General features: G+C 37.2%; 1 protein-coding gene and 1 non-coding gene across 2 annotated transcripts; one reads left to right on the plus strand and one right to left on the minus strand.

The window, feature by feature from the left end:
- The first annotated feature begins 4,722 nt into the window (after window positions 1-4,722).
- LOC149847563 (two-component response regulator ORR3-like) lies at window positions 4,723-8,987 on the plus strand. The gene is made up of 5 exons (XM_089997094.1): window positions 4,723-4,960; window positions 7,120-7,205; window positions 8,157-8,234; window positions 8,330-8,400; window positions 8,518-8,987. Exons 1-5 carry the CDS (start codon window positions 4,852-4,854, stop codon window positions 8,708-8,710), a joined length of 537 nt encoding a protein of 178 aa, XP_089853220.1. The 5' UTR covers window positions 4,723-4,851; the 3' UTR covers window positions 8,711-8,987.
- Window positions 8,988-12,419: 3,432 nt separating this feature from the next.
- TRNAQ-CUG (transfer RNA glutamine (anticodon CUG)) lies at window positions 12,420-12,491 on the minus strand. The gene has a single exon. It is a non-coding gene; the product is annotated as a tRNA-Gln (tRNA).
- Between the last annotated feature and the right edge of the window lie 2,829 nt (window positions 12,492-15,320).

The raw sequence follows: 15,320 nt of genomic DNA on the forward strand, positions 1-15,320 counted from the left end.
CATGCATGAGTCATTTTCAGTTGCTTTTAAGTGACTGCAACCATACCTACTTGGCCTAGTCAGACCAAGTTGGAGGAAATGTTGGGCATCCAGTGACAACATGATAGAAGTGCGTGCATGATGCATTGTAGAATTGAAATGGTGATCCATGGAGTTGAGAACATTCGTTTGTGAGAAATACAAAGATGCAGAAAACCACATTTCCCTAGGAAAATAGAAGAAACAGAATTCCTTGACAGGGATTGGTATAAATTTCCATTTTCCCTTTCGGTGGATTTCAATCCACTTGTCTGGCAGGAGCAGTTAGTGCACGTCACCTTGTGTTGGGACGTTGCAAGTTCAAATCCCAATGGTAAATGATTGTATAACTGGTAGGGGTCTGCCTAACCCCTGTTTTTTCTGTCAAAAAAAAAAAAAGCATAGAAAGTCAGGAATTCAAATCCATAGATTTCACTTTGCAGACAATGAACCAAACAGGCTATAGACAAGAGTTGGCAAATGACAGACCGGACCTACTTGTATGGTTTACCTTCAAATAGGGACCTAAATGGTTTGGATTAGGATAGGATGTGATCAATACCATATTCGACTAATTGGCTAAGATTCAGATGGTGAAAAGCTCGTACCAGATTTGTTTGTTTTTGTTTTTTACATGTAAATGGATTTGACTAATTGGTTGTTGGCTAAAAATATTCAAATTCGGATGGTGAAAAACTCATACCAACTTCGTTGTATTACATGTAAATGGATTTGAATATCCATCAAATTTGAATATTAATTTGTGGGATTCAGTATCAACAAATCAAAACCATATCTCCATCTAATTATAATTGGACATGGTTTTGGCTTACTAATTAAATGCAACTAAACAAAATTGAATTCGGTCAGATATGGGATAAAATCTGATTCATTGAGATCCCTAGCTTTGACCCTGTTTTTTTCGGATCTGGATCATGATTTCATATGCCAAAGCTAGGTTGGTTTCCTTTTAATTAATCTTAGAGGCATAACCATGATATCTAACAGTCCTACCCAAACTGAACCATATCATGGAGATTCAAATTTCGACCTGTAAAGATCCGATTCATGTTCCAAGTCCAAGCTGTTATGAGCATTAGTTGCATTGCATCTAGGGGTGCAAATGGATTGGAACAATTTGCATCATTACAGATCCAAAAACCAAATATTTTGCAGTAGAGAGATGAAAGGGGATTCAAATTTCAATTGATGATACTGGATCAATGTAAACAAAAAAAAGTTGCAAATGGATAGGATTTGATTCTGATGCAAATATAGATTCGATAGAAAATACAAATCTGAAAAGGTCCGATTGCCTAAGTCCGAATCCAATGTAATGTATAGTATCTGGATTGGAGGTCCGGCTGAAACCGATCCATTTGTACCCATGAATTGACGTCATGTGGGAAGGGGGCAGCGTGAGAAACAAAAGGGCTCGTGTTGGGTCACGTGCGCTGGGTCACAGCACGTGACGAGCACCGTGTTCGTGATGGCGGTAGAATCGGGGACCAAGATCCGACGATGGAAAGGTGACAAGGCGAAGGGATGGACGGATACGATGGGATGGAGATTGTTGGTTGGCCAGCGTTTCGCGGGCGATAGGAATGTCATGTGAGGTCATGTCGCTTTCAGACTAATTATTAAAAAGCTTTTCCCTTTTCTCCTGTTTTTTTTTTCCTTCTTTCTTTTACTACCATTTAACTCTTTTTTTAAAAAAAAAATCAAGATGAAAAACCAAAGAGGAGAGAAAGAGAGGTCAAATTAAAAAAAAAAATGGCACACAAAAAAATGAGGTTCTAAATTAGTGAAAATAATACAGAGACATGCACGTATTAGTGAAAAAGCAACTCAAAATTCAGAGAGAGAGAGAGAGAGCTGAGTAAAAAGATAGAGAGGGAACTGAGAATGCAATCTCTAAAGTCCATATATATATATATATATATATATATATATATATATATATATATAGAGAGAGAGAGAGAGAGAGAGAGAGAACTGAGTAAAAAGATAGAGAGGGAAGTGAGAATGCAATCACTAGAGAGATAAGGGGGTGATGTCAGGACGTTGGCAAATGGGAGTTTGGAGTCAGATTTTCATATCAAAACTGGAAATTTTTTGGCAGAGATTGGGACCGCTTTTAGTAGGAAAGGGGATACCCATGTTTGGAATCAGCTAGAAAAGAATAAGATTTTATATTTTCTTTATGGAAAGGAATTTCAAGCCTCGTTGGAGCACAAATTTAGAAAAAGGAAAAAACAAAGGGGCCTTTGGTGGGTGGTGCCACGTCGGCACGTGATGGTAGTGGTGGTCACTCAGTCCACCAAAGATTGCAGCCGACAGCACAATCTAAAAAGGATTTCCTTTTCCTTCCCCCCCTCTCTCTCTCTCTCTATATATATATATGGGTTAATATTGATTACTAATAATGGTAAGGAAGGAACTGATGAATAAAAATCATTTGTTTTTTTCAAAATTTTTAATTTTTTATAGATCAAATATTATGGATGTGTTCTTCATGGTTTGTTTCAGTAGTAAACTTATTTTGAATCATGTGACTACGACAACTAATTAGGTTTTTGAAAAGGTTCAAAAATAAATAGCTCACAATGTACCAAAATAGCTCTAAAACATGATCCGAGACTTAATCCATAGCAAAAAAACTATGCTGAAAATATTTATGTAGTTAGATTGAGTTGATTGATTTATAGCGCATTAGTTCAGTACCTTCATGAGTAGCCAATATTTACCCTATATTATATATATATATATATATATATATATATATATATTGTATAGATTATAGCAATAAACGATTCAGATTTAGAGGGTCCCCACCAAAGACAGGATAGAAACCACTTTGAATTTCTTAATGAGCCCTGTTGGAACCGGTCGGGTTCTATATGTAGCCATGCTGGGACTAACTAGTAACTAGGTCTCTCTCTCTCATACTTAAATGTGAGTCTTTTATATTAATGGTCATCTCAAAAGTGACAACATTTTTTAAAAAGTTTTTTTTATTTTTAGGGTTAAAAAATTTACAACTTAAATTTATGAAATATATTTGTTATTTTTTAAAGATTGTGCCTAACTTTTCTCTAAAACAAAAGACTTAATCCATTAAAAAAAGTATCTTGAGGGTGATTTGATCATTACAATCAATTGAATACCATTAATGTCAACATAAAGAGTTTAAAGTTAAATTAACTATATATTATAAAACATGATTTTTTGACTATTCGATCTAAATATGCATTTTAGATTGTATTAGTTATCATGGTAATTTTAAAGCCACCTTTTTAAATGAGATATAGCGATTTTTACTCTTTTTTCAATCACCTAGATGAGTATAGCTACTGTATCATGCACTGATAACTGCAGGAGCTCAATTTTCAAACTCATACGGTTTAAACAAATGATATATCCATCACCATGTAAGCAATTAATTACAACAATGAGCACAATAATAATTATAATAACAATATTAGTACTGAGTAGAAATACCAATATCGATATTAAATTAAATGGATCGATAAATAGTGAGTAACAAGTGTTTGTACTAGAGTTCAATGTTGCAGATAAATAACTGAAACAAGGGTTGTCTTAAAAAGTACTCTTGTTTAGGAAACACGCATATTCACACAAACACAATATAGCATGCATGTGCTCATGCCTGCCGTCAGTGATTTAACATTAGGGATGGCAGTAAACGGGAGCCGGGGTGGGGGACAAGGTCTCCACCCCCTGTCCTGTCTCAAAATCTGAACCTTCATCCCTGCACGGGGATGAATTTTAACCTCCATCCCCGTCTCATGTCTAACATCCCAGTCCAAACGGGGGGCAAGGCGAAGCTGAGACACATTTTCCCTCGGTCTATAGTCATCCTTTGAACGATTGAGAACGGGATGGGACAGGACAGGGCAAGGCAAGGCAGGGATTGGTACGAGGATGGGGCAGGGCTGGAGAAAGTGTAAGTCCATCCCCGCACAGGCGAGGCGGGGCGTTGTCCCTCGGTCCACTGCCATCCCTATTTAACATTGATGGATCAAAGGGCAAAAGGATAATGAATCATGATCCATGTTCAGTTGGACTCAATAATCACGTTTGCAGGGTGTTTAGCTAATATGTTACATGGGATCAAAATTTAGCTTCAGATAAAAATGAAAAAATAAGGCAAAAAATTTGCAGGGCCAGCCCATTAAAATGATAATGGCTTAAACCTTATCCGATACAGTTCCCAAAACCAAGGCCTCCACATGCCATGATAAGGCTCATCTTGGTCCAAGTAATTTAGTATAGAGTTTGGCGTGCTAAGGGGATTCGAGCTCACATCAAAGAGTTAACAAGTTAGAAACAGATCTCAGATCTATTCTACCAAAGCCTTGCTACACATGGATTCTATGAACCAGACCCATCACAACCCTACTGGACCGAGTCAAATCCCAGGTCCATTGACTGCAAAGCTGAATATTGGGGGCAAAAAAGTCATAGAGAAGTCCATGTCAAACTCCTGTGTGATATTGCAAAATCCAAGATGTGGGGGACGACCCTTTTTATCATTACAGAAAAAACCAGGGATATTATTCACATCCTCTGTCTCTCTCTTGATTAGTTTAAATCAAATTGTGCACTACTATCTACAAACGCATGTTTCCTTTTCAATCTCCCAAATCTCAAGAGAGAGAGAGAGAGAATGGCATAGGGTGAAAGACTATAGAAGGAAAAGAAGGGGAGGAATATTAATGGATGTCCAGCAGACAGAGTGGTGGTGGCGGTGCTTGATAGGACGAAAAGCTGAGGTTGGGGAGAGCAGGCGGAGGTGAGGTGAGGGCAACCATGACTGACGCCACACCACCGCCACCTTGCTTTCAAGTTTTGGCCGTCGACGACTGCGCAGTTGACCGGAGAATCGTCGAGAAGATCCTCAAAACCGGCCCCTTCAAGGGTGGGCACCCTTCATTTCCCTTACTTCAGAGCGTGGCTAGCTAGAATGGTGGTGTTTGGGATTGTGGGTGTTGCTTTTTTTCTTTTTGGTTCTCTGTTTCAGCGTCGTTTTTTATGGTCGTGTGGAGTAAATGTGAGGTTTGGGCATTGCTTGTACTCTGCGATTTGGATTCGTTGGTGTTCCTTTTCTGGTTGTTTCAGGGCTGTTTTTTCACGGTGGCGTGAGGGAAATTGTGTGGTTTGAGCATAGTTAGTTCTGTTTATTCTGCAGTTTGGATCTGTTGATGTTCCTTTTCTTCTTTCAATGATGGTCTGTCATGAGTTCTATGAGGAAAATTCGAGATTGAACCGTTCTAGCCTCTGTATTTTCTGCAAATTGGATTCGTGGCTTTTCATCTCCTCGATTCTGTCTTGGTTTCAATGGGTGGTATGAGTGAAATGTGAAGTTTGGATATTGTGGTCTTGTTTTTACTACAATTTGGAATTGTTGGTATTCCTCTTCTTCTTGTTTCAGAGTTTGTTTCTATCACTGTTTTCTACAAGTTGGATTTTGCTCATTTCCTCTTGTTTCTGTGTTGGTTTCAATGGGTGGTATGAGTGAAATGTGAAGCTTGGACTTTGGCCATTGTGGCTTTTTGTTTTTTTTGTTTCTTACAATTTGGAGTTGTTTGTTTTCTTCTTCTTCTTCTTCTTCTTCTTCTTCTCAGTGTTAGTTTTTGTGACGGTATGCTAAAAATGTGATATGTGAATGTTAGTCACGTTATGGCTTGTCCTATTTATATTTATCTCTTACAGAAATTATGTGAGTATTCTCTCTTTTTTCTTTCTTTCCATGTTCGGGTGTAGTTGCGCTATCCTTTGCCTCTTTCTTCTTCCTTTATGCTAAGGTTGGTTTGAAATGGTTGAGATGTGATGTGATGTGATGATTCTAGGCACCCGCTCTGATGTTTCTTGTGGGATTTTGCCATGAGTCGTTTCTTGCAATGAGTGAAAATATGGGGACATATGTGGTATGGGATTGTTTGCATGTATGTGTCTTTGAAATATTGATTTGGATGATCTGAATGAATGGTACTTGGGCATATGGGCCTTGCACTCACCGTGTTTTTGAATTTTCCTTTTCTGAGTGGTTTCATCTACACTACACTTCTGTAAAATTTTGCTGGACTTATTGGATTTTTGCTTTTTGGTTCAAATAGTTATGGATGGCATTTTAATCTTTCCTAGAGTTCCAGAGATCTTACAGTGTTTGCACGAAACTTGTTTATTAAGTATTTCCAAGCTTTATTTATGCCTTTCTAGTGGACATTTTTAATAGAGTTAAAGCTGAAACTTTGCATTTGCTTTCCTTTGTTTTCTGAGATTCTTCACCTAGGGTTTAGATTGGTTTCCTTCTTTCTGCCTTTGGATCTACAAGAGGCCAATTTGTCATTTTCCATTTATATTCTTTTTTTAAGGTTCATCTGCTAGGCATTGCTTTTCTTTTTTTTAGAGCTTTTTTTTTATTTTAATTTCTTCCTTTTTTGCGTGTTTCTGGACTTTTTGATTCCTTTGTGCACCACATGTATAGACCTGTTTTATTTATTTATCGACCTTTCCTTTCCTCATTGTTATGTAAGTTTCCTGGAATCTGGCTGATAATTTGCTCTCTCTAATAATTTTACTGCTCTTATTCTATTTTAGAAATTTGTTTACTGGGGGGTGTATACACAACAGTTTTTCTAATTTGGACAAATTTCTTATTTTTTGAAATTTTGAGGTATAAACTTTTATTTCTTGAAAAAATATTAGTATTCTTATTGGTAGTTTTCAATTTTCTCTTTCTGGTTGCCATCAACATCTTTTGGTACTTCATAAAGAAATCCTTTTCTACATGTTTTTTTAATTCTTTCACTGGAGAAAAAAAATCTCCCGTTCAATGTGTATACATTGTTTAGAAGGTGTGTTATTGCTTCTGCAATGTGTGTGTGTGTGTGTGTGTGTGTGTGTGTGTGTGTGTGTGTGTGTGTGTGTGTGTGATCTAATGAAGATTCAAAAGCTGCAAACATGGTCTGGTTACAACTCATAAACTGCCTAAAATATATATTAGATCCGTGCAAGATTCTTCATTTCTGCAGTTTGATATTTCAAGCTAGTTCTAATTTTCCCTAATCTTTGCAGTCACTGCTGTCGCTAGTGGGGAGAAGGCTTTGGAAGTTCTTGGTTTGAAATTGAATGAAGGGAATGCCGACCCTACCAGTGCTGCTGTAAGTAGAAAAGCTTGGTCTCTTATCATCTAAGAACTTGCAAAGCTGTTTGGTTGGTTGATGGTGTCACTTCTTTGAAGGGCCTACATTAACCAGGGGTACACAATGAGCTGAAGCTCATTGGGCTTGTTTATGTATGTAACAGAGCTGAGTTTGGGCATAGGTTGAGGCTCATTTATGTAAATGAGCCAAGCCCGATCAGCTCCATTGATCTTGATTAAACTCAATTAGGATTGTTAAATATTAAACAAGTCATATAGAGCTTTTGTTGCACACCAAAAAGAAGGAAAAAGTGACATGGGGCCATTTTGAAAGAGGTGCTGGGTTCCAAACTTCCAATCACTCCCCCTCAAGAGCATTTCAAATGCCATTTTTCAATAAGTTTAATCAGCTCGAGCCAACCAAGCTTGCTCAAGCTTTTCAAGCTCGTCTCAGGCTCCAGCCAATCTCAAGTATTCCTGTTTTTCAAACAAGCCATGTCAAACAACCCAAGCTCCGGTCACGTGCAGCACTAGGACTAGTTCTTGAATGCCTTCTTGATCTGTCTTAAGTGTCTTTAGCTGATCAACATTGATATCAGACTATTAGTCGATTCAGAGAAATCTGTACATGGCTCAAGCGATATCAATGAAGTCCAGAGAAATTTTTCTCTGTTTCATGTATAAGTTTGAAGTGATAGTTTGTGGTTTCACTGATCTACTTTTAATGTGCAGTTCTCGCAGCTGTACTGTGTATATCTTCTCATTCTTTTCATTGAAACGTCAGTATGTACCAATTACTGTCAATGACAGTTCGGAGCAACTGTTCATTGATTTAATATCTGCAGAATTGGAATCTTCATGTAACTGGAACACTCATTTACCCAAAACAGCTCCCTTCTTTCTTTTTTGTTCTTTTCTATGTACTATTTTCCTTTTCATTTATGACTAATCTTGTGGAATTCTTTTGTAGAATAATCAAATTGATATCATCCTTACTGACTACTGTATGCCCGGAATGACTGGCTATGATCTTCTCAAAACAGTGAAGGTATACCATTGAATTTTTTTCCTGTTTTTGCATTGGTAACTCATGCTAGTTGAGTTTCATGTATTTACTGATTTATTTCGCCTCTGAAATATTAGGAAGACAGTCGTCTGAAATCGATTCCGGTGGTCATAATGTCATCAGAGAATGACCCTCAGAGAATCAGTAGGTAATAATTTTAAAATTTTGTACCAAGCTAACGAAAAGTGCCCGTATGATCGGTGTGCTCTGCTTCTCAAAATATGGTCATGGCTGAGGAGTTTTGGTGCATGCTGGTTACCTTCAGGTGTCTCTCAGAAGGAGCTGAAGATTTCCTCCTCAAGCCTCTTCAACTAGCACATGTGAATAAACTAAGGAGCCATGTAAAGCCTGCAACAGCAACAGTGAAAGCCACCAAGAAGCGGAAGCTACCACCGGATATATTACCGGAAAATGAAACAGACAGGCGGCCACGACTTGCCGGAGTTGCTGTTGCCTGACTAATAACTTGCCTTAGTCCTGAACCAGCTTCTCTCTCTGATTAAAAGCTTCCTCCAGTCAGCCCATTACTGCTGTCTGTTTCTATGTAAGATGGGATTTTGCTTTAGGTGATGCATGTGTTACTGGGTTCTCCTTTTCTGGTATGTGTGTTTATTTGGGTGTATGTGGATTTAATGTATAATATGGGGGCTTAAGGGTGTATGCTCTTCCCTTGTTTCTATCTGTATTTCTACTTGCATTGTTAGAATTCATCACTGAGCTCTCTTGAAATAGGTACAGACGTTTTCACTGTGTGAATGCTTCTTTGTTCAAGATGCCAACACAAGCATAAGAAAAAAAATACCAACACAAGGGACCCATATAGTAAAAGTTGGAAATTATATTAAAGACAAGCACTTGCTTCCGAGGACAGGGGCCCATATAGTGGAAAGTTGGAAATTATATTAATGTTGCTTAGGCATCTGTTTTCCCCCAAGTGCATTTACACATCCTGTTCCTGTTACACAGACCAGATGCAGATCCCATGCACTGTATGATCATCATCATTTACTTTCAACGTGTGATGATTTTTTACTAATGATGTCTTGTTCCTCTGCTTTTTTACCAACTTGGGCCTTGTCTTGTCATTTTCTCCTGTCTATATTAGAGAGAGAAATGTGCAAGTTACAGACCCTTTTGGAAAACATAACTGCATATGTTTAATGCCTAATCTAAACCTATATATATATATATATATATATATATATATATATATATGTTTATCATTGTTTATTCACTAAGAATCATGCTTTAGATTGAATCAATTTAACAAAATTTCTTAATTTTTTGTGTAATATGTCCCTTGATTTTTCAGTCGTTAGGGTCGATCTTGCAAGGATGTTTTCTGAAATAAATGGACAAAAGCAAAGCAAACTAGTCATTAGTTTGGCGATTTTTTTGGTCTTTTTTTTTAGTTTTTCTTTTCTTGTTCACGCATATCAAATTTGTTTAACAAGAACAAATGTTCAATTAAAAGCTTCAGCAATTTGTCTTAAAAATATAAGATGGAAAAAGTGGATAATGATAAAGTAAAAACGAGTTCCAGTCCCTCTTTTCACCCAACATTACTTGATTGAAGATGATGGGTTGGTAAGATCCTTTTGAATTCAAGAAGGGCAAATTTTCATAGTGCAAGCTGCACTAGTATACAAATTTACCAGAGTTATTTTGCATCTGTAGGGGTTAGATTTTCGAAAAAAAAGAGACCTTTGTAAATTTTGAGGTCGACGATATAAGTGCATATATTATGGTATTTAACTTATGATGTTACACTATCGATTTTCATGTCTAATCACCAAATGCAAAACCCTTCTACAATTCTTGGCAATGATCTATTCACTATTTTCATATGTTAACTGTCACATGATGTCTTGGATTTTTTTTTAACCATTTCATTTTGATGAATTGTGAACCATTGCTGGAAAATGAAATCTCATAATGTATCAGATATTATTAAACTAATTAAAATGATATATAAATCATGCTAAACACATCTGTATGGTTAGATTCGAGATTTGGTGGTTACATTCAATAATGTACCATTCATATGTTATCTTGGTTCAGAACCCTACGCACGCACACACATGATCCATGCTAAATCTGGCACATTGTTAAATAAAACATTTTATCAGATTTTCAGTGTTTTTTTTTAAATTCTAACCATATAGATGTGTTCAACATGATTGATTTACTAGAAATCAATACTTGGATCATGTATTTTGGATGAAAAATAATATTTGGAGCTTAAAACATTTATGAAAATTGTACGCCATTGATTTTTGAATTCTTATAAAAACCTATCCATGCATTGGAATCAAATCCTCCAAGAACTGATTCCTATAAAAATAAGCATATACAGCTGCTAACCACTTTTCTAACTAACGGCCTAGCTAATCGGATTTTCAAAGGGGCTTTTCATGTTATTCATAAATTTGATCTTACAGATGCATTCTACATGCTTGATTTTATATAAATTGATTCTTGAATCTTCCAATTCCATTACATAGGTAGCTTTTTCTAAGATTTAAAAATTTAACCGTATAAAATTTTCATAAATATTTAAGGCTTAAAAAATTATGTATTTTATAAAAAAAAACATAATTTAAGTGTTGTTTCCTAGTAAATCCACCATGCAGAATACATCTGTACAGTACAGTCTGAGTTAGTTAGAAAAATGGTTAGTATATATATATATCGAAATTGGATACCGCTTGCTGAATCCGTTCATCAACATTAATAAGAAAACACAAAGTCATGTGTTTCAGGTGCAGGGTGAAAACAAAGCTCAATGTTGAAATACCAATTGAACTTAAAATTATTTTTTTCCAATTCCTGAGTCCTGACTCTACGCATACTAAAATGCTAAATGGACCCTCAACCTCTTTACCGTTGTTTGTGAAGAAAGACAAGACCTTAATAAAATAGAAAGAAACAAAAATAAGAGGCAGCAACGCATTTATTTCATCCAGACAAATCCAATAACATGTTCACTTCTCCAATTCTTCCCCGATATTTCCGGGTCTTTTTTTTTTGTTTTTCCCCCCTGTCAACGCAGTAAGAAGGTTTTTCTTACCAAGTGGCAACAAGGAACAAGATGTATCATCATCATCACAAAGACAAAAAAACAGTAAAAGTACTGATGGTAAGAGGAGCTGAGCTTGTATTATTTACCACCATTCTGAGGTCTGCTTTTTTTAGAGGGAGTCCCACTGATTTCTGGTTTTCACCCTGGCAATTTTACTTGCCAATACTGGCAAAAAATGGACAAACAAACAGTGAAGAATGTCTGATTTCTTTCTTTTTTATTGTTTAGCTTTTTTTTTAAATGCTATTGATCAATTCAATCACTATGCAGCAAAGGCTGCACTGTGACGGATGACATTTATTTATCACTGATTCAACAGTGTGCTCTCACTGTGGCACATAATCGTACGTGTGAAATAATAATTTGAAAGAGTGGAAAATAGAAGCAAGGAATGGCTTTCAAAGCAAACTGAAGCTCACATCAATAGAGAATAGACCCAACCAAAACCAGCCGTAAAGGCATTACATAGAACATGACGAGAGAGAGAGAGAGAGAGAGAGCCGAAAGAAGATCAACATTAATACTCATGAAGATCAACAAGATGTTGAACCCATGAACCAAACAAAGAGAGAGAGAGAGATCTTATTGGACAATGTTTGCCACATACAAATTAATGGAAAATTAAAGGATTGTTTAGGGAGAAAGGCTCACATTAACAGGTAATAGTCACCAACCAAAACCAACGTAAAAGCATTAGATAGAACATGGAGAGAGAGAGAGAGAACATTCACCATTCAACATTACCAAAATACATCCAACAAAATATTGGATGGGAGAGACAAAAGAGAAACATAAGAGCAAAACAACCACAATCTAGATGGTGATTGTGCATAGATCAGAGTACAAGTCGAGAGAGAGAGAGAGAGAGAGTTTGAAATCTTATTGGACAATGGTAGCCACATACAAATTAATGGAAAAGTGAAGGATTGTTTAGGGAGATAATGTTGAAGATTTTACAGGTGGGCAGCAGAAGGCTTCAGTATTTATTTTTGGAAAATGACTTTTTTCCTAACATTTTCCAAAAGCAGCAGAAGCTTCGAAAAGTTCAAAAAAAGGCAAAGGAATAATTAACGAGAAAAAAAGTCAGGTTCCACCGAGATTTGAACTCGGGTTACTGGATTCAGAGTCCAATGTCCTCACCACTAGACCATGGAACCGATTGTTGATTTGACGTCCAGATTTAAATAACTTATAAGTTTTCTTTATGTTTCATTGCACTGGACCAGCAGACTCGTGTTATTCAGAAAACCGCCAGTGGACTTGGTTGGACCTCGCCAAAACCAAGTCTTAACAATGGCCCTTGATTGGAAGGAACGCCTAGTCTAGTCAGGGGGTGGATTAGACAGACCTGTTGGGTCTTGTCTGACTTGGCTCTCTCTCTCTCTCTCTCTCTCTCTCTCTCTCTCTCTCTCTCTCTCTCTCAAATGGAAGTGGTTAGCTCTGAACATTCAGCAGACCACCCTTATTGATCAACCATTGCTTCTTGAGTGGTCATGGGCAGATATAGTAAAGGGCTTTGGGTGAGAAGTGATTCGAAGCATCCGACGTTTGTCCTATTGACAAGGCTGATGATAATCCACAACTAGCTATACTTGCCTCCAATTATGATAGAATGATTTCTTGTTACCAATGGACACTACTGGCCGGGTTTATAGGTGGGTTGGATAGCAAAAGCCTAGATTTTGATTTCATCTTTCAAAGGCTCAGCTCCTTCTGGCCCTTCATTAAGGACTTGCACATATTCTTCTACAATAATGATTTTTTCTTCATCAAATTATCTAAGAAAGATACGAAACTAGTTATGAAGCGTGGGGCTTGGCTGCCGTTGGTAGAAACCTTGTAGTAAATCGTTGGTCCCCCGAAATGGATTTATAATTAGATTTAACAAATACCATTCCACTTCGTATAAGACTCCCAGGTTTCTCTTGAACCGTGAAATTGTGAATTTTTTGGAGGAGTTGCAAATTACCTCAATGAATTTCTCTACGAGGTGGATGTTCACACTCACAATATGCATGGCCAGGTGGCTCCTCTCGCAGCCCTCAACTGACTCCTTTGACTTTGCTCCCCAAATTCAACTCTGATGTACAAGAGAATCAGAAGATGAATATGAGAGTCCCCCCATGGTTTTAATTTTTTGGCCAACCATTACAAAACAAGAGTAATTTCCTACTTCATCCCAGACGTTAGTTGTCGTGAGAGTGGTGTATGTTCGCCCCCGATGATTCACTGAATCCCATCCCACGTATGTGTTCAGGGGGTCGAATGAGCGACACGTATTTAGGCACATGGGGCTCGTATTCCCGTGTATGATGACATAACTTTGCATCGGACTCTGGTGTTGTTGCAAAGACTTAATCACCTTTACTTGCTTTTCTTGCCCTGAAATGACGGTTCGAGGAAATGACAAAAATATCCTCCATTCAAAGTTGGGAAAATACGGTCCGAGAAAAGGACAAAAAAGTCCTCCATCCAGAAAGTTTAATGTTAACTATTTAAAGTGGAGACTTTCCCTATTCATGAAACTCTTACGCCATTTGCTGTAACAGTAGCTCCCATTATCAACCCAAACTTTGCCTTCGTCTCCAGTCGAGGTTTCCGCCTTGTTTTTATCCTATTTTACAACACATTGTCGCCTTCTCGTGCCTGCCTTGTATTATAAAACATTCCCGTGTCTTCTCTTCATTTTTGCTGTCGTTAGGCATTATGGAAGAAAGCAATGATACACAAACATTCCAACCAGTGCCATTAAGGCAGTGTGAGTAGCTTTTCATCTCATCATGCTATCGATGAAGAAGGCATGTCATCTTGTGTGCCATTAAGGCATTGTTTGTTTATTGCAGGTAGATCTTGTTCTTACGATGGTTGGAAACTTATCGATATTTGTAAGACGCTGGGACCTGTTGACAAGAATGCTTGTTTACAAATGCTAGGAAGGGCCTCTACCCTATCAGGTATCCTACATTTACTCATTATATGCATTGTATCTTAAACCGCTGTAATAGTAATATACTCCCATTTTTGTGAGATATATCTTTGTTAGTTAATATCGATTTGTTTGCTATTTTGCTCGATTTCTTCCGTATCGATTTGTAATTTATTGTGCGATATATTTATCGACCTTTTAGATATTATGGTTTTGTATTGTCGAGTTGTAAGTTATTATGCTGAACTGCCGTATCGATTTTCAATATATTATTCGATATTCATATCACTTTGTAAGATATTATATGTTTTGTAATATGTATTTCTAAGATATTTGTACACAGACTTTGAAAACGTGTGCATGCAGAAACACATCATTACACGATTGCGGGGGCGATTTTCACATTCATGTCGCTGCTCTGTCAGCGATTTCTATTGAACTCGCTTTACAACATCGTGGATATAATGAGACCGTTATCGTCAACACACATGTATGACATGTATCTTTTATTGGCATGGTAAGTGACAACTCGATGCTTAGTATAAGCAAATATCAAACCATACTTGCTTGGATACTGTCATTCATTAAATCGTTGTTTTGACTTGCTTAACCTTATCGGTATCCGTTGTTATATGCATCCTGATTAAATTGCAGTAAACGTATGCGCTTGCTAATGCAAATTGATATATTGCTTATAGAACATTCCACTTTCTACTCTTCTTTTTCGTTATTGTTAGGCATTATGGAAGAAAGCAATGATGCACAAACATTCCAACGAGTGCCATTAAGGCGGCGTGAGTAGCTTTCCATCTCATCATGGTATCAATGAAGAAGGCATGTCGTCTTGTGTGCCATTAAGGCATTGTTTGTTTATTGCAGGTAGATCTTGTTCTTATGATGGTTGGAAACTTATTGATATTTGTAAGACGCTGGGACCTGTTGACAAAAATGCTTGTTTACAAATGCTAGGAAGGGCCTCTACCCCATCAGGTATCCTACATTCACTCATTATATGCATTGTATCTCAAACCCCTGTATTAGTAACATACTCCCATTTTTT

This window comes from Nuphar pumila, chromosome 2 (genome assembly GCF_984573655.1).
Source record: "Nuphar pumila chromosome 2, dmNupPumi1.hap1.1, whole genome shotgun sequence".
Lineage (NCBI taxonomy): Eukaryota > Viridiplantae > Streptophyta > Magnoliopsida > Nymphaeales > Nymphaeaceae > Nuphar > Nuphar pumila.